This window comes from Pteronotus mesoamericanus, unplaced genomic scaffold (genome assembly GCF_021234165.1).
Source record: "Pteronotus mesoamericanus isolate MK-2021 breed Mesoamerican mustached bat unplaced genomic scaffold, CSHL_Meso_final contig_46, whole genome shotgun sequence".
NCBI classification, from domain to species: Eukaryota; Metazoa; Chordata; class Mammalia; order Chiroptera; family Mormoopidae; genus Pteronotus; species Pteronotus mesoamericanus.
Genome location: NW_026555170.1, coordinates 921,412 through 940,909, shown reverse-complemented (window position 1 = coordinate 940,909; position 19,498 = coordinate 921,412). Strand labels below are relative to the sequence as shown.

General features: G+C 46.2%; 1 protein-coding gene across 2 annotated transcripts; it reads right to left on the bottom strand.

Annotated features, from left to right (window-relative positions):
• Positions 1-354: 354 nt before the first annotated feature.
• ABHD4 (abhydrolase domain containing 4, N-acyl phospholipase B) lies at positions 355-11,446 on the bottom strand. Of its 2 annotated transcripts, none has more exons than XM_054577789.1 (7): positions 11,367-11,446; positions 8,011-8,099; positions 6,406-6,778; positions 6,101-6,255; positions 4,595-4,706; positions 2,515-2,701; positions 355-1,785 (listed from the first exon to the last, which is right to left on the bottom strand). In XM_054577789.1, the coding sequence occupies exons 1-7, from the start codon at positions 11,426-11,428 to the stop codon at positions 1,696-1,698; spliced, it is 1,068 nt and encodes a 355-aa protein (XP_054433764.1). In that variant the 5' UTR covers positions 11,429-11,446; the 3' UTR covers positions 355-1,695. The 2 variants fall into 2 exon arrangements, with proteins under 2 accessions (XP_054433764.1, XP_054433765.1); XM_054577790.1 differs by lacking the exon at positions 11,367-11,446 and adding an exon at positions 11,256-11,352.
• Positions 11,447-19,498: the final 8,052 nt, after the last annotated feature.

Below are 19,498 nucleotides of genomic sequence, written 5' to 3'. Positions count from 1 at the left end.
ATATGTAGGGCAGAGTCCAGGTGTAGGCCTATGTGGACTGAACTTCAGAAGATTGCTGTTTACCAGGCAGCAGGGAGCACCCAGTTCTGTCTAATTTGCCTGAGTAGGGCTTTGGCCCATCCACTCCCCACCCATCCTCGGAGGGGGTTGGCTGAGAGCAGCCTTGCCAGCCTGGCCCCACAGGGCGAAAGCTGTGCTGAGCAGGAAGGGAGTGTAAGGGGGTATGTCTCAGGGCCCCCTTCTCTGACTCAGCATCACATGGGCTATTGTGAATTTAGCACCGCTCCCAGCGCCTCTGAAGGAGCAATATTAAACATCATCACCACCAGCACTTTTTACTCATTTCTTTATTAATGTAGAAAAGGAGCCTGAGGCAGCTGGACCAGCAGTACAAAGCACGGTGAGTTAATACTATTCTGGTGAGGGTTGGCTTTACAAAAGTGAAGGAGTGGGCAGGAGCTGCCATGGTCCTGGGGCCAGGCCCAGCCTACTGCCCAGAACCTCGCAGGAGCACCTGGAACCAGCCCCTGGGAGAGGGTGATAGGTAGGCTGAGCAGGATGAGCTGGAGACCAGGGGGGACAGATGGCAGGGTTGGAGGGCCAGGCAGTGAGAACCATCTGTGGCTGATGAAGACAGGAGACTGCTGGCATGAGGCTCCCCAATGGACCACAGGCAGGGGCTTCAGGTGGCCTCAGCTCTGGGGAAAGGAAGAAAAACCTTGCCCGAGCACAGGAATCAGACATGGCCCTCGGTTGAAGGGCCTTCCTTTCTCCACTAGTGGCCACCTTTGCTCTGTACTACAGGTGGGGCTTCAGGGCCCAAGGCACAGAGGGATGCACGGAGGCCTCCCCATTGGAAGAGGGGGCAGGGAAGGAAGCACTTGAGTGTTCCCAGCTTAGGCAGCCGGGGCTGAGACACAGGGCAGGACAACAGCACCTCGCACAATGGCGCTTAAACATGGGGCAGGGATGGGCACAGCCTTGGCCAGATGCCCCATGGCAACGGTGCCTGCCTCAAACTTCACAAATGGAGTCTGCAATGAGCACAGGGCATTAGCAGACCTGGGTTCTGGCCTGAGGTTTCCTGGAACAGAGCACTATTACCATGGGCCAGCCATGTCCTGCCCTGGCCTGTTCTTCATCCATTAATGAGGACTTTGTATAAGACCTCTCAGGTCATGGGAGGGACTCTGAAGAACAAGAGAGCTCCAGGACCTGTTCTTCGTAGCTAAGTGGGAACTGGTCCCAACCAGACTCTGGACGCTGGCATGGGATGGGGGCTAAAAGTTGATGGAGGAAGAAGATGCTCTTGCATGGAACCTACGCCCAGAGATATTCCAGAGCTGGAAAAGACTACGGGAGCCTCTGCTTTGTCTAGGGGGAAAGAGGGCGCCCTCCCCTCAGTGCAGGCCCTTCACAGCCACTACCTGGGCAACACTTGGCATGGAGAAAACGGGGTGGCACTAAGTGACCCTTTATGTTCTTCCCTGGGGCGGGAAGCTCAAGGCCTCTTTGTGGTTTCTGCCTCTAGCCCTTAGCCTGGGGTGCTCTTCGCTGTGCTCCTGCCTTGGGAACAGCCCAAGACTCTACCTGGCTGGCACGTGTTAGTTGGTGAAGAAAGGACAGGGATGAGTAAGCAGACAGGGAGGCAAGAGCGACTCTCTGGCTTTCTCCGCTTCCTCTAGTGAGAGCAGCTCAATCAACTGAGTCACAGATCTCTTCCACCACCGCATTGAAGATGTGTGGCTGGTCTGCGTAGACGTGGTGCGAAGCACCCTCGATCTCCTGTGGAGAAATGAACCCGCCAGGGGTGGGACAGCCCTTTACTCCAGGCACTGGAAAGCTGTCAAGCCTTTTATTTTCCTTGAGACCTGCATGCCTATCACCCATGAGCACTTATCAGAAACAGTGGTCCACTTTTCTCCCTGGGTCTTGGCACTTTCCTGTGGGAGCCAATGGCTCTCAATACCCCCTTCTCCTCCTGTGCCCATTCACCGTATCTTGCCTCCCATGCTAGGCCCACCACCGGTCTGCTCATGGCATCCGCAGGTCCCCAAACCAGGGCCCACTGGGCAGGCAGCCTAATTAAGCACACTCATTAGCAAATAAAGTTTGGGGTGGGTAGACAAAAGGGAAGGCAGGAGTGTGGTGGGAAGGCTTCATGTCAGTCTCTACTATTCGCTCTACTGTTTACAGCTCTGGTTTTGAGTGGGAATGATACGGGGGCTGGAGTGGCGCCATGATGTCTGTGCGTGGCTGCTGGACAAGAACATACTTTTTAGCTGAACTGGGCTATGCAGAAGAGAGAGGCCCCCTAATTATGAAATGACACAGAGCCAACCTTTTCAAGTGCACTGCCTCCCCTCGATCTGTTCCTCCCTCCTCTTCCCACTGACTCTTCCATCACCCCTTTCTACCCAGAGTGCTCCTCCATGCTGAGCGCCAACCAACATGGGCTGGCATTCAACGCACTGCTTTTCCATCTCATTACTGCTCCCTGGGTGACCAACGTACCATGTCTCGGACGTAGGAATCTGGCCGCTGCAGTTTCACCTTTTTTCCCGTGCTTGTGTCTATCCAGGTGTTGGCCCCATAGATCATGGTGATGGGCACATCTTTTCGAATCAAGTGAATTCGTTCTAACATGGGGCGCCGGGCCCAGCCAAAGGACTCCATCATGGATTTGAAGGCTGTTTCGCCACTAAGAAGCAAAACACGGTGAGGCCATTAGTAGAATAAACTGTACAGCATAAAATATCAACTTGTTGGTTTCTTCAGAGGCTGGGGCAGTATCTTCATCATCTTGGTATTCCTCTTAAACCCTGGGTTTGAGACTCATTAAATATTGGTAAGATTAGGAGATGGGACTGAATCTCTAGAGGCATTAACACAAAACAGAGTTAGAGGGACACATTTGTGAAAACCCCCAAGGCACTGAGCATTATACAAGAATGCAGTAGGTTAATATTTCTTCAACAAATACTTACGTGTCATGCCCTAAGCTGAGTGAGGGGACATATGACCCAGACAGACGTAGTACTTGCCGATCTGGTTCACATTTTAGCTCACACTCCAGGCATTAAATAATGAATTATATGATTAGTTAACTTCACATTTCCCAAGAATTATGAAGGGTGATGGAGTGCTATAAGACCACAGACTAGAGAGTTAGCCTGTCGAGGGTAGAGAGAGAATGAGTTCATTTGAGGTGGAGTCTGGAGAGTGAATACTACAGTAGCACAAAAAGTTTCCTGAGGAGACTCTGGAATAAAACATCAGTCTTATGAAGACCCTCTGCTTCCTCCAGGGACGAGTCTCATTATTATATATTCTGTAGCTTAGATTGGGAGGCCATTCACTGTCCAGAACTAGGTCTGAGACTAGGGGAAGTTCCGGGGAAAGGGCTAGGGTTGTGCATGAGGGGCCTCAAACGGGTATGAGATTGGGACTGAGCCCTGTGAGGGCTGAAAGAGGGGTAGAGTGCAGAACGCAGAAGGCTACCTGATTTGACTGCTGAGCTGAGTTTCTACACTGCTGCCTAAGTGGGGCCCTTCAATTAGCTGAGCTCACGCGGACCGTTGGATGGGCAGTTCCCACGATTCCTGAGAGCTGTCTGGGTTTGAGGCTAATGCTCAGACAATACTGCTGGAATGAAAATCCCCTCTTTCTTCCCAGCCTTGGCTCACAATGGTGCCCTGGACAGGCCTGGAACGAGGTGGGGCAGTGCTGCTGCTCCCAGTGACCTTGGCTCCCCTGAGATGCCTCCCAGTAGCTCAGGGTGAGGCCACCACAGAGGAGGTGCCACCAAAGCAGGCTCCTGCTATCAGTCCCTCACACAGCACGGCCTGAGGGGCAGATTACCTTCCTGACTATGCCCTGCCTGTCAGCTGCCAAGAATGCAGCTGAGCAGGCTTGTGGGGCCTGCTGTGTGAGCAGTCATAGACGGGAAGCTCTCAAGATTCTGGGGACATCTGGAAATCTCCACAAGATTTGGAAAGAATTCCTGTCCCAACAACACTGCACATAATTAAATTTTAAAATGCATACTTCTTCAACCAGCAATTCTATTTGTAGGCATGTACTCTATAGACAGAGTTGCGTGTGTGCAGAAGAAGGTATGCAAGGAGGTTCTCCACGCTATCCCGTGATATCTCAGACTGGAAATAACAAGGAAATCTGGGAATCACAGTCTGGGGCAGGAAAAGACTTCTTTCTTTCCTTTTTGCCTTTATAAAAATACCATGTGCGCACCCATTTTTTTCACTTAAAAAAAGAAAAAAAGATCTTTTCAGATGTTTTCCAGACTCTTGCCTGTCGGATAACTGTCTCCGTGGAAGAATAAGGGTCACCTCTGGAGATGGTGGCAGCTTTAATTAATCTGTTATCTTCTCCCTCCCTTTGTGCCTACCCCTGGGGAAGTCTGTGGAGATGATCAGGCCCGCTAATGCCTCTGTTTCCCTAGCTAAAGGAAAGCTTTGTGGAAGAGGAAATACAGCCCAGAACCATCCTGGGACAGAGTTCTGCTGTTTCCCAGCCACTGGAGTTTTATCTCCGAACTCATCTACCCGGAGCTGGCTCTGGGAGCCTCCCTTACCTGGGATTCTGCGCGTTGCAGTGGTAGATATACTCTGATATAGTATCATCTTCAAAGAAGTCTGCAAACTTGCGCTTGAAGTCGGGTCGGAATCGCTGCACCAGGCCAGGCCCTGGCAGGGGAGAGAAGAACATGGAGTAGGCATTTTCGGTGGCAGGGGAAAGACTCCTGCCTGCACATGTTTTAACAGCTTTCACCAAACATTATTTCTCCTATTCCTGAGACCCTTATGGCTTTTTCATCTTAGGGTAGTGAATGAAACTAGAACACTTCCCCAGAGCCTGCTCATGTTCGGGCCTGTAACATAATATGAGTGAGAGGCAAACTTAACCTTTGCATCTTAGACCTGGGGCAGTTTTAGAGCAATCTGTTCCCTTTACCTTCTTTACATAGTTCATGAGTGAGCAGTAGGGCACCCCAAACAGACTGTAAAATTTGGGTCTACTGGTCAATTTCTCTGTCTCATCTGGTCTCTCTGCATGTGAGGAGAAAGGGGTCAGAGGGGGGCACACCCGGGATCCCCGGGGCCCTGGCCCTCCTCCACGGCCGCCAGCCAACTGTCACAACCACGGTTGCTCTGGTGGCCCTGCCTGAGCCGGGCCAGGAGCAGGTCCAAAACTGGGGAGAGTGGTGAGGGCTGGGCTTCTCCTAAATTCCTACCTTCTCCTCAAATGCTCATTTTTCTCTTTATCTACAGTCATTCTGTTGCTCATGAAGGGCCTAGAGAGACAACTCTTACTTAGCCATTAGCAATGAACTCACAATAACCAGCTATTGGACGATACTGTATATACATAAGCCATTAGTGGAAGGAAGACAGAGGGTCAACCAACCTTTTCCACAAAGGGCATCTGCTTTTCACTCCATCAGAGTAAAAAGCTCCGCAGAAAGTTAGGGTGCTGGCAGTCTGAGGTCAGAAGCCTGGGACTTACTGATTTCACTTACTCTGGCTGGCTCCCCCCGAACTCCTTCCTTCCCTTCAGCCACAGAATTTGCTGACGGATACTAAATGGTGTCTGGCTGGAGCAGGGCTCAATTTGGAGGGGCTTGCCCAACCCTGTGGGTTGGGCTGGAGGCTGTGCTCTGACATCGCCCTGCTGCAGGTGCTGGGTGAGCTGCAGAGAATGGAGCCAGTGGTGGTTACCACACTGAATTGCCAACAGGTTGCCATAAACCCACACATGTAATGTAAGAATCCAGCAAAGGAAGAGTCACCTCATGGCTCCCCACCCCGCCCCCCCATGGGGGGCAGACACAGAGTTGTAGCTCTGCTCCATCTGTCCCTTGCATAGAAATCTTCTCCCATGTAGACGAAGGAAAAAAAGAAACTTCTGAAACCTCAGACAAAGAGATCTGATGCGGATTAAGAGCTTTAAACAACAATGCTAGGCCCATTCCCACTTTTCAAAAACAAGCAGGGATGAGGGGACTCCAGAAGCAGTGGGCCTTCCAGGATGGCAGAGCCTTGGTTTGGGGAGACAGTTTCTTTATCTGTAGGCTACTCACCCCAGGGCCCAGCTACCCGCAGAACAGCCAGTGGATTGGAACGCCCTAGGACAGAGGCCACAGCCTTGAACCAGGTTGGGGGTGCACGGATCTCACTGGGGTCAGTCGGCCGGAGGGGAAAGCCCCACGGGTCCACCAGAATGAGGTGTTTAACTCTACAGGAGGACAAAGGAGAAGCTGTATTTGCTTGGAGGCACCATGGCCCTAAATCACCCAGGAAGAAGAGAACTACTGGAAACTAATTCTGGAAGGGTCGCAGCAAGGCAAGGAGTTGGGTAATGACTGGGAGGGTGGCTCCTCCTTACCTTTCAGGGTACTTGATAGAGTAAGAAGTGGCCAGGAATCCTCCCAAGCTGTGCCCCAGGAGGATCATACTGGGAATGCCCATGGTCTCCCGCCACGTCTCTATTGAGGTCACAAACTCATTCTCGGCCCCTTCTGGGTCCCTTGGGAACGTCGGCCTGGAGCTTCGCCCAAAGCCAAGCAGATCAAAGGTGTGCACTGTGCGGCGGGCACTCAGAGAATCCATGTTGAGGATCCAGAGGCCCACGCCACCCCCGAAGCCGTGCACCATCACCAAGGGGGTGCGGTCCCTGAGCTCGGGGCTCACGGTCACCGTCCATATCTTGTTCTGGTTTGGGAGAGACACATATCGGGCCAGGAACTTGTTCTGGAGACCTGCGGAGAGGGGATTCAGGGCAGAGCAATAAGTTTGTTTTCTGAGAGCATCATCATTTTGCCTGGACTGCTACTCTTCAGCCCTGTCCCTGCATTCCCAAACCCTTCCTGACCTCCCTTCACCTCTTTCTTTTCATAACCCTCCCACCATATACCCTAAGAGCTCAACTCCGAGTACAATTTGTACACCACCTAGTCTGTAGGTAATGAGTGGCCATCTTACGCCTCGAGGCTGTTTGCCTGGCTCCCTTTGAGCCGAGGGTGGCAGTGACCCAATGACCTCACAGAGCTTCTGCATCCATTGCTCTTGTATCTGTGTGTACTTCGGGCTTGGCAGATGGAGAGAAGTGTCCCTGCTGAGAGTAACTGGGAGGGCAGCTTCTAACCGGAGTTGAACTGGGTGGAGGGGATCATGGGTGTGAATTGAGCCACGGGCTTATTCCCCTTAGAGACGGAGCAAGGTGGGCGGCGCTTGCTCTGAAGGCATGAAGGCAATTTCCTGACAGAGCTGACTCGGGCTGGGGGAGTCACCTGGATCCTGGACCAAAGCTCAAAAGCTGTGGCTGTCCTTCAGCTGCACTTACTCAGACCCATAAGGGAAAGGGTGGCCATGGCTAGGGAAGTAGTACCGGGAAAGTAAGATCATATGAGAAGAATGGGGAGACGTGGCCCAAGGCCAGTGGCTGGCGATGGTCGCGGGATGCCCCGCCCCGCCCCGGTATAACACTGCCCGTGAGAGCTGGCCTGTGGGAATCCCAAGCTCTTGTCTCAAACTAGAGAAGTCGTGGGGCATCAGTAATATTCGGGAATATAGGACTGCTTGCTGGTCCTTGGGTAGGAAGGTAGTAAATCTAAGAAGTGCTTGTGTGTTTGCAGTAACAGACAGGGAGAGAGGAAGAAGAGAGGAATAGGAGAGAAATGAAGAAAGGAAGGAGAGAATGTGTGTATTTTTGTGCATTGTGTGCTTATAGTTGGCGTAGCATTGGAGGGAAGTTGTGGGATGTGGCAGGAACTAGCGTGACGGACAGGGGAGGGAGGTGTTGAGGAACCATTATCATAGAATATGGTGTTCTCTGTACAATTGCTTCCCTTAGGTCACTGACAACACTTTCTCTCACTCCCAAGCATTGTTAATCAGGAGTCAATGGGCTCAGTGTACCAGGCTCTGGGAAGATCCCGTATCCTCCTTAGGCCTTCTAAGGGAGGTGGTACAAGCTGTTCCTTCTACTTACACTGGAGGATCCTGGCTTCCACATTCTTCAACTGAGACATCGAAGTAGGACGCCAAGCTGGCAGCCAGCTACTCAGCCAGCCTTGAGGCCTGGGGCAAGGAAGCAAAGAGATGCTCATGAGCAACATTGGAAAGGAAACATGGATGCCCTCAGCCTTGCTGACAGATACAAAAGATCTATCAGGGTGCAGGGTGTTTTCCAGGCTCAGGAGACCTCCCACTATGGCAGTTGGCAATTCCCTCACTGCCTGATAGACTGTACTCTTCTCTGGTAAATGGCTATTAACAACATGCCCTTCGTTTCAAAGAGACTCAGAATACCATGTGCAGAGCACACTACAGTTTACAAAGGACTTTCACATTTATCTCATTTGAGCTTCACAATCCCATGTCACTGGTTTTCATAGTGTTCCTGGAGATTATAGGGGGGAAGGCCAACTTTTAACTAATGTTAACAATTATCTTTTGCCATCCCTAGGACTGAATGTTCCTTTAGAGTGGGACAAATTCCCATGCCAGCTGCCCTCCTGGCAGGGCACTGCAGTTTGTATGTGACTTCTTCCAAGCCCCTGGAAGTACAGAGCACTGTCAGTGCCCGGTTGGGTTTTCAGGCAATTCTTGAGCAACGACATGGGATAGGCAGGGAGCAGGAGGTGGGAGACCTGGGTTCAAGTCCTGCTGGGAATTACTGACTGGACACAGGTTGCTTTTGGCCTTGTTTTCCAGATTACAAAATGAGTAGGAACCTCACATATTCCTCACCTCTTATGGCAGGCAATAAAACAGGTAAAATAATCTATTCTGCTTTCTCCCTCATATCCATAGGACTTTAAGTCATTACAGAGTAGAAGTTGAAAGCACCAGTTCTGCAACAACAACAACAACACAACCTTGGATCTGTGTTACAGAATTATCATTTATGAGCAGAATGTCTTTGGCCTGATAAACAACCTGTCTTTGAGTGTGTAGATACATAAGGGAACTTGTACAGTGCCTGGGACAAATTAAATACTCAATGAATGTGTTTTTGTTATTCCTTTTCCATCCCATATGGTATTTCCCTTTTCTTGAACGGCCTGGGTGAAGAGGGTTATAGGACAGACACCAGCAGCTGTGTAGCAAGGGCCCGTGAGCGTCGCTGTAGCCTCCCAGGGACATTCTGTGTGAGAATCAGCGCAGCCACTGCCACCCGCCCTTGGCACACACTGGGCCTCCTGGTAGATCATTTGCAGCACAGAGCTGCAGATTAAGATGGTTCCTTAGAAATCATCTAGCCCAGCCTTTTTACTTTACAGATGACCAAACGGATTCCCAAAAAGGTCATACAGCTAGTTAGAAAAAGGAGAACTAGAGAACCCAGGTTTCAAATCCAGGTTTCCCTGTACTCCTCTGGCAGCTGCAGCCTCGGCTTTTCAAGGCCACACATGAATACTTACAGTAGAGAACATAATTTTCACACTAGTCTCTGTTTTCTGAAAGGTGTGATTTAAAGCCAGGAGGCCAGAGTTCTAATCCTGGCACTGACACTTACCATCAGTGTGACATTGGCCTTTCTGTGTCAAGTTTCCTCATCTTTATAAGGGAGGAAATAATAGTATTTACCTCACAGGGTTATAAGGATTAAATGAGTTAGTGCACCTAAAACACAGAATAACGTCTAGCACAAGATAAACTCCCAATAAATGTTTTACTTGTAGCAATTCTCAATGACTGTTTGAAGTTTGAAAGAAATATTGAGGTTGCAGCTGAGAGTGGTACATCAATAACATTATAGCCAGATGACAGCTGTCAGTCCCATGAATGAAAATGTACGGAGACTCAGAACTCTTTTCAGTTCTCTACCAAAATTTCTTTTAAGCTTGAAGCATGAGCACCAAGACCACAGAATTTTGCCCGGCTTAAGAGACAAACTTTCTCTTCACATCATAAGAGACTGTGACAAGCCAGACCACGGCATCTGGATCCCAAACTGTAGCACTCAGGAGAAATGTTGTTCCAAGGAACAGCACTACGGGCTGCTCAGCAGACATTTGGGGGAGCTTTACTTTTCTTCTCTTCTTTACCAAAAATGTTACGGGTACAGCACTGGAAATAGTGTCAGGCACACTGTTGTCTGCTCAATACAATTTGGAAGGTGAGGGATGGGGATAGGAGGATTCAGGCAAAGAACTCAAAGAAGCCACTTAGCCATGAACTTAGCCTGGCCAGCATGGTCTCATCTCTTTAATGGGGGTAAGGCAGAAGGGGTTCTGTGCTGGGTCAGAAGCCTGTTCTGGACCTCTGTGATCTTGGGCAAGTCTCCTAACTTCTATGGGCACTGGCTTCTTCAATTGTATTTAAAAAAAAAAGAAAAAAAAAAAGAAAAAAGAAAGAGCTTAACTACCTGCATCTCAATCAGTTCCAGTATCATTTCCCTAAGTCATTGCACCTATTGTACATTTCCTCTCAGAAAAGTCATCTTAGAAAGTAACGTTCTCCTGGTGAGTTTCTTCAAACACAGGAAGCTATTATTGTCATAAAGTTAATTCGTTTTGCAAACTGACAGATCTGCTGCTCTGGAAAGGGGGAACATGAGACCCAGGAAAGGCCCCATTCTGGTGAAACCAAGGCTTGGCAGGGAGCTGAGTCATTCTTCTGGAAGCAACTTCCTGGCTCCTACCAGGCTGCAAAGGGCTAGTCACATCATCTACAGGTGGCACCCCAAACCTGATTCCCTTGAGACAGTGGTAACAAATCACAAAAGCTCTACTTTTGAAACCACAGCATAAAAGATATTGTTATGAAGATTAAAAACATTATCAACTAGGATCGCAAGCTGCGAAGTGTCTCGGTGGGTGAGAGCTAAAAAAAGCTTGCAAGCCCATTCATTATTCCCGTTAGACGAATTCCAGCGCGGTGGGGGCCTCTTTCCTCTTCCCGTGTCCCCTCCATGCCCGGAGAAACGAGACTCTTCCCACCCCCGACTAAGACCCAGGGGCAAATCCAGAGGAGCAGACCTGGCCGCTCGCCGCGCAGCCGCGTCCCACAAGCGTGCTTCGGGGGTTCTTAGACATTCCCTTTGAATCTAATCCTATAGTACAGCGGGTAGAAGAGAACCAGAAGCGATTGCGGAGACTAACGTGGAAAGTTCGAATCACTGAGCTGCAGGCAAACTTATCTTCTGTTGCTTCCCCCGTTCTACCGCCACCTCTTCCGGGCAAAAGCAAAGCAAGCAAACGCAGCCCCCAGCCCACCCAAGAGGCCGACCTGAAACCGGAAAGGCGGGAAGGTGTCTAAAAGTGTTCCTCAGCCACAGACAGTCCCAGGATCACGGCCCAGAGAGAGACAGAGAAAGAGAAAGAGACAGGATTAACTCACTGCTGCTCCAGATCATCAGCCATAGTAAACAAGCCCTGCCGGGTCGAGCCGAGCCAGCCCATCCCTCTGCCTGACGCCAGCACCAGCTGACCCAGAAAAGAGTCGGATAACAAAGTGGGGCGTGGCCAGGGCTCCCGGCCGGGGAGGCGGGGCCGCCGAGTGCAGACTCAGCCACTCGCCTAGCGGGTGGGCGGGGCGGGAACACGTGTGCAGGCGGACTGGTCTAGCGGTCCCGCAGGTAGGAGGGTAGTTCTGGTCACACACTTGGGAGACTGCGAGGGAGCTGAGTAGTGCTGAAACATCCGAGTCCTTCACGGGAGCTCCACGAGCCCCTCCCCCGTCTTTCTCCCATAATTAAAAAAGTGACAGAACTACCCCTGCAAGGCTCGCACACACTTTTTAAGATTCCCTATTATATAGCTCCCTGCCCTCTGAAATCCCCCCCTTCTGCTCTTTCTAAACAGATGCTTATGATGTTTGTGGAGACCGCATCACTAGTTAAATGTTACTACAAAGGGCTTGAGGGTCTGAACCCCAAGTAGATTGCCAGATTTTATAAATAAAATACAGGACGGCCAGCCCTGGCTGTTGTCTCTCAGTGGATTGGGCTTTGGAAGCAAAGGGTCCCCGGTTCCATTTCCAGTCAGGACGCATGCCTGAGTTGCCGGCCAGGTCCCCAATATGTGGCCCACGAGAGGTAACCACACATGATGTTTCTCTCCCTCTCTTCCCTTCTCTCTAAAAATAAATAAATCTTAAACAAACAAACAAACAACAAAACCCAAACCAGGACTCCCAGTTAAATCTGAATTTCAGACAGACAACAAATACTTTTATAGAATATGTCCCATGTACTATTTGGGACATAACTGGGCACCCTGTATTTTATCTGACAACCCTAAACCTAAGCGACATATGTCAAGATGTAATTCCTTTGCTCTGGAGATTTCTCGACCTAGTTTCCAGGAAAATGGGGCTCTATCACAGGTCTCCCACAGTTTGGAAGATACCTGCCTCCCCTCCCTGCCCCTCAGGAGGGGGAGTTGAAGAACAAACCTATAAGGCTGGGTCTGCTTTAGGCAGCTGGAATGGGGGAGAGGGGGTTAGGGGATGGGGTGGCTGGCTTATCTGAGTGCACTTCAGGCTTGCTCAGCACGGGGGGCAAGTTTTGAGGCTGGCTGGATCCGGACCTAAACTGAACTAGTAAACAGAGCCTGATGTCCCTGGAGCTGTCTGATTTCAGGTCATCTTTTGGTTAGGTTGAAACTAGACTTGGGGGCGGCAGAGGGTGGGGGGGGAATGCTAGTTCAGAGGGGTTGTCAAGATGCTTTTCTTTACCCCTCCTACAGGGACTCCGGAGATTGAGGTTTCTTCTTTCTTGTAACACAGCGTTAAAATGGTCTGATTATCATCATAAGGGCTTACGGTAGAAGAGAATGGACATTTATAGAGCCTAGGGGCCTAGGAATTTGCAATTTGCCAGGCAAAGGAGCACAAACAGTAGAGGACCTGTCTCAATCATTCATCCCTTCCACAAAGTGGAGTGGTCCTAAACTTCAGTGTGTGTAAGAATCATCTGGTGGGCTTGTTAAAATTATAGGTTTCTTACCTTTTAAGATTCTGATTCAGCTGGGTTGGCTTGATGCTAAAAAGCTACATTTTTAGGAAGCATTTCAGATGCTGGAGTTCAATGGGACACATAGGTTAATTACTAGAAGCATAGTTTCCAGGGTCAGAAGCTGGGGTTAAGGTCAATCTTGGTTTTGCCACTTATCCACTGCATGGCCTTGGGTAAATTATTTACTGTCTCTTAATTTTCTGCTTCTGTCTTGTGTCTTGTAAGGATAACCAAGATACTTCACAGAAACATTTAGTGCATGTATTTATACTAAAATGTTATTATATTATTGTTATTGTTATTATTATAGACATACTTATCCAAAGCCAAGCATTATGTTAGGCACCAAGAATACCATCATCAAGAGGAAGAAAAGAGCCTGCTCTAGTGGTAAACATAGATTTTCTACCTGCTGCCACCCCAGGCTGTTCGCCCCTTTGCAACGCTGGCATCTTTGTATTCAGAGCTCAGCTCAAACCTCCCCTCTTCTGAAGTCTTTCCTGACCACCTGGTCTAAAAGATACCCCTAGTCTACCCTATCACATTATTTTCTTCATAACACTCATCATTCTCTGAAATTAGCATGCACATTTGTTTACTCATTTATTATCAGTTTCCCTCCCCTTAGAGCCTAAGGTTCGTGGGGGACCTTGTTTGTTTTGTTCTCTGCTGTGCTTCCAGAATCTAGAGCAGGATGTGGCACAGAGTAGATGATCAGTACTTATTGGTTAAATAAATGGATGAAAACTCTAGCCAGGAGGCAGGCATATAAACAACTACCTATAAAACAATGTATTAATTGTCAAGGGCTATAGGAGCTATATTCTAAATTGTACCATATAGGAAATTTCAGGCTACGTCACTTTGAAACAGGGCAAAAAAAAAATCTACTTTCATGAAAATCTGTAGAATGTAGAATTTTTGAGGCAGGGATGATCTGGCTGGAACTTTCTAGACCTCATCTCAGGAGGCAGTGCAGAGAAACCTTTGCATTTGTTTCCATGTGCCAAACCAGCTTTACAGTGAGGTTGCTTGGAAGTAGGAAACTTGAACATATGGAAAATGACCTTTATAATAAAAGTTAATAGATCTCTTAAGATGTCTTCAGAACTGAGCTATCTCACGACTGGGCTGGGTCAGTCAGAATTATAGAGTGAAGATGACCTTCAGTGCCTGCCCTGGGCAGGCCTCTGGGGAAAAATGTAAGTTACTTTTTTTCTCCTCATTTTTAAGATGAGATGTACTATGCACAAGTATGAAAGAACACATCTTCCTTCTACCTCCAACATGTGTGATTTTATGTATTATTAAAGTACTAATATGGTCTTTATGGATAAACTAATTTTGACAAGACCTCTTTCCTGTGCCTATAAGTCACATTAAATATTCCAGAAGTAGGTGGAGCTGATAACCTAACAGTTTGGCTTTACAGGGATGGATCATTCAATGGTATCATTGCCTTTTGAATGAACTATGAACAAGGTGTAACCCTTGGATTAAGCAGAGGTCTAAAATTGCTCTGTCCAATATGATAGCCACTAACTATGTGTAGTTACTTAAATTTCAATTAATAAAAATTGAAGTTCCTTAGTCACACTAGCTACATTTCAAATGCCCAACAGCCACAAATGTCTAGTAGCCACCATATCATACAGCACAGAGACAATTTTATCATCACAGAAAATTCTGTTGGACAATGTTGTCAAGTACTGATGATTTCAGCTTAATGTGTAGAGAGTGTTCTGCCTGTAGAAAGGACAATATGGTAGACCCTGTCTTCAGTGCCAGGGAGGGAATAAGTCTGAGGGGTTCTCTTCTTGGGACTCCGAAGAGCTAGAAGGGAAGGCAATTAGATAAAGGAGCCTACAAAGTTGTTCCACTTCATCAGAGGCTACAAGAACAGTTTTGTTAGAATAAAAGGATATGGATTTATTGAAGATATTTGCTGCTTTACTAGGACTTAGGTCAGAGACTTGATATTATAGAAATTTAACTTTGTACTATTTACAATATGATTTCTCTTAAAAATTTCCTTCTGAAAATAATAACCTATTTAATCTGTTCTATTAGAAAACAAAGGAAAAGAAATTTTTTTTTTCTCTACTCAAACCAACACCTCAAACACCAAATGTGTGGGTGTTTTTACACCAATCAGTTTTTCAATTCTTGGAGGATACCATCTAGATGTCTTAGAGTTTAACTCAGTTCTGACACTAACTGCCCTGAATTAGTGCAGACTCCACAGGTTAAGGGCTCAGTCCCATAAAAGAGTCCCCAAACCCCGCTTCAGACACCAACCTCAAGTCCAGATTGTTACCTGTGCTTCTGACAACCAGCTATAACTTGGAGGTCCCCACCACCTTCTCTCCTCAGGTTCATAATTTCTTAAAATGGTTCACAGAAACCAAGAAAAGATTACTTACTAGATTACTGGTTTATTATAAAATAGAACTCAGGAAAAGCCATTGGATGCCTAGGGCCAGGTATGGAGGAAGAGGCACAGAGCTTTCGTACCTTTTCAGGGTGTGTAACCCTTTTAGCACACTGAACTCCTTGGTTAGTTTTTCTTCCTTCCTTCCGTCCTTCCTTCCTTTCTTCCTTCCTTCCTTCCTTCCTTCCTTCCTTCCTTCCTTCCTTCCTTCCTTCCTTCCTTCCTTCCTTTCTTTAATGGAGGCCACATTGTATAGGCATGATTGATTAAATCATTGGTCACTGGTGATTGAACTCAATCTCCAGCCCTTCTCTCCTATCTGGAGATGGTAGGGAGGGGGATATTGGACTTTAAAGTTCCAACCCTCTAATCACATGGTTGCTTCTCTTGGCAACCAGCCTCCACTGTTAGGGGCTTTCCAAACGTCAACTTTATTAACGTAAACTCAAGTGTGGGTGTGTGGGGGAAAAAGAAACTTTCCTCTACTCTCCTAGCTTCTTCTGGCAGGTCTAATAATCAAATAGACATGAGACAGATTAATAAGAGGAAAAAATAACCAAATTTAATTATATATGTACATATGGGAACCTCATATACATGAGAGAGTCAGAGACTGACTCCACATACATGAGAAGTTCAGAGACAGAAAGAAAAAATGAGGTAGATATGTATAAAATTTTGAGTTAAGGATGAGACAAAGTATCTTGGGGCTTCAGAGATGAGGAAGGTTGTTCATTTTCAGGAGAATAAGAAGAGCAGATGCGCAATAATTAGAACTTTGCCCTGCTCTGTAGATAGGTCATAAAAAGTTATTCTGGTTATGACTCTTATTATGGGCAAGGACCTTAATTTAAATTCTTTAAGGGAGAGGTAAAAGTTTCTTGTGAACCCTCAGGGTCTTGCTTGCCTTCAGCTCAAAATAATTCACAAGCCTAAGTGGTACATCTTGAGGAGACCTGTCCTGAACTCCTTCAGTTGAAAGGGGCTTATTATGAATACAAAAGATACTCCTTTCACTTTTGTTGCTCTGGAGTTATTTCAGGAACTGAAGAAAAACCCCCAAATATTATAACAAAAGATTGCTCTTAGGAAATTACATGGGATTTAGGAATTCTGTGCCAGGCACCAGGGATGAAGACCAAATATGTAAATTTCTTATAATATCACTATATCATGTAAGTGAAAAGGATTTTGGCCACACTGTGGCCAAAAAAAAAAAAAAAAAAAGTTTAAAAGGTGGAGCTGTTACATGCAATAGTAGAGACAAGTCAAAGGAGGGATCTGAAGGAGAAAGTGAAAATACAAGGTGAAAAAACTGGAAAAGAGACAAGAGGCTCTTCTTTCCCATGCAGAGATTTTGTTTAGAAGAGTCACTTTCTCTGGAGGATTTGAGTTTCTTTTTATAAAGAATGTAATTTTTTACTGTAGAGAGTAAAATCATGGCCTTTGCTTATATGGGGACTCTCTCACTCCTTCATTTTCCCATTGTTTTATAATAGTAGGTGTTGAAGGGTAACAAAATGTGCCACCCCAAAATATACTACTTTAGCATAAGAATTATTTTGAGTTGAAGGCAATTGAGAAGAAGCAGGATACCAGAAAAAGTCTCTGCTCTCCTCCATTTGCCTAAAAGCAGGACATAAATTTGCAAAGGTGTTCCCCCTTCTCTTTACCAGTAAGAACGGGAGAGTTCTAGACCCTTATCAGCCCATGGAAGGGAAGGCACCAGAGGACTCCACCTAACAAACTTTACTAATACTTACTTTTCATTAGTTCCCTCATACATTTACCCACAATTTGCTGTTCTAGAAATTTAAAGTTTTTTTTCTTTGCCTTGCCTCTTCTCTAAAAACTCATTGCTTTTTTTTAAGGCATTATATGAGCTCAAGTTCTAACCACCCTTTTGAATTATTCATAACTGAGTGATCTCATGCATATGTGCAATGTACATGTTAATAAACTTCTTTTTGTTTTTCTCTTGTTAAATTGTTTTTCTGTCAGTTTAGTTTACAGGGCCAATGAACCTAAGATGAGTAGAGAGAAAACTGTTTTTCCTCTTGTTAAAAAGTAAACTGAGGCATGTTAAAATTTTAAAAAGTTTATTCAGTGAAAATTGTTCCAATAGGGAAGCATCCAATTTAGTGACAAAAAGGAGCTTTGAGGAGCTGTACAAAATGAAAGACTTTTATAGCCAGAAGGGACAGGGAACAAGGGATTTATATCAGGGGGAAGAAAAGTGGGTTTATTACAAACTTACTTTCCTTTGGCAATGACAGGGGTCCTCGGGCAGATTACTTAATTAGTGCCAATCAGGTGATTATTGATTTGTTTAAAATTCCATTTATGAGAAAACTGAAACTGTAATTAAAGTTAAATCTTGGTTTGGTGATGTGGGATTTAGCATAAGCTACTACATTTTGGGTCTGTTGTCTTGTTTATAACACTCTCCAAGAGCGTTTTACTAATAAAACTCCTAAAGTCCACTCTGACTTCAGCTTCAACTTATAAATATGACTTGACTTTTGAGAGCCAACTGAGTTGCATTTGCTCCAGTGCTATCTTTTTTTATTTTTATTTTTAATAAATGCATCTGTAGTTTATCATGGTCTTAGTATTTTTTTCATTCTCACCTGAGGACGTTCTTTCACTGCTTTTTAGAGAGACAGGAAGGAGGGAGGATTGAGAGAGAGAGAGATAAGTGGGGGGGGGGAAGAAAGAGGGGAGGGGGGAGGGGGGGAGAGAGAGAGAGAGAGAGAGATTGATTGGTTGCCTTCTCATATGCACCCGGATCAGGGATTGAACCCACAACCTGGGTATGTACCCTGACTGGGAATCGAACCCATGACCTTTTGGTCTAGGGAGGACACTTCAACCAATTGAACCACACTGGCTAGGGCTCCAGTGCCATCTCTTGTATGGCCAAAATATTGGGGCTGCATGGTTTGGCCAACTTTTAATTATTCAGAGAACTAGGAGAAGCAGAGTTACCAGGATTAATGATAATAATAGCAAATCCTTACTGAACATTCATTATGTTTTAAGTACTATGCTAAAAGGTTAATGCTTAACATCTCACTTAGTCATTACAGCATTCCAATGACCTAGGTATTGTTATTTCCAGTTTATAGAAAAGGAAAATGAGGGTGTCAGACTAACTTAGATCAGATCAGTACTAAACAGCAGGATCAAGGTTCCAACCCAGGATTGTCTGATGGTAGAGGATATAATCTTATCCACTACTCTGGACATGAATTTTTACATATACTACGATTCTGATTTAAACTATTGAAATTGTTTAAACTACTGAAACATGAGTATTAACACTTTCCTATTGATCTATCAAAAATGTTTCAATGATTATAGAATCATGTACTGAACACATAATAAAACATGTTCTTGTTATTTTAAGTAGTCCAGAGAAGTTTTAGTTCATTCTATTGCAGTTTGACTTTGCAGGTCTCAGAAAAGGATGTATTCTCTAGGTGAATTTGATGTTTTTCATCTCTCCTACTGTTCCCTTTTGGGATTTCCTGTGGAGATGCTAATGATGATAGTTGATGTGGATCAAAGGCAGACAAAACAAAAGGGAGAAACTGCTGGAAGGAGCCTGGCTGATAGAGTAGAACCCCTAGGAATCTGCTCCTGAATGATTAAAAAGCATCAGCCTAGACTTTAAAGTTTGAGGTTGAATGCTGGTGAGGAAGATATCCTCCTATTTGCTGATGTAGCAGGGAGAAAGGTTCAGCTTATCAGAGAAACTTCTGTTGCTTGCCATATTATACTGAAAGAGAAAGCTACTTGGTTGTTCACTCGCACTGCCCTTATTTTTCTTCTTTCTAGAACTTAAGCAAGGCTTTGCCCACAACTGACAATCAGTAAATTAGTTGATACTGAGATTTTCCAGTCTAAATACAAATAGAACATGAAAATGAAGGAACGTTGTCATTCATTTGTTTTAGGCTTTTTTTTCTGAGAACCTAAGATAGCTCAAAGTTATCAAAAAGCGGCAAAAGTACCTGGCTGACTATGTGTGACTTGCAGCTGAAAGGTGAGATGAACTAGGTCTGGAAGATCAAATTCATG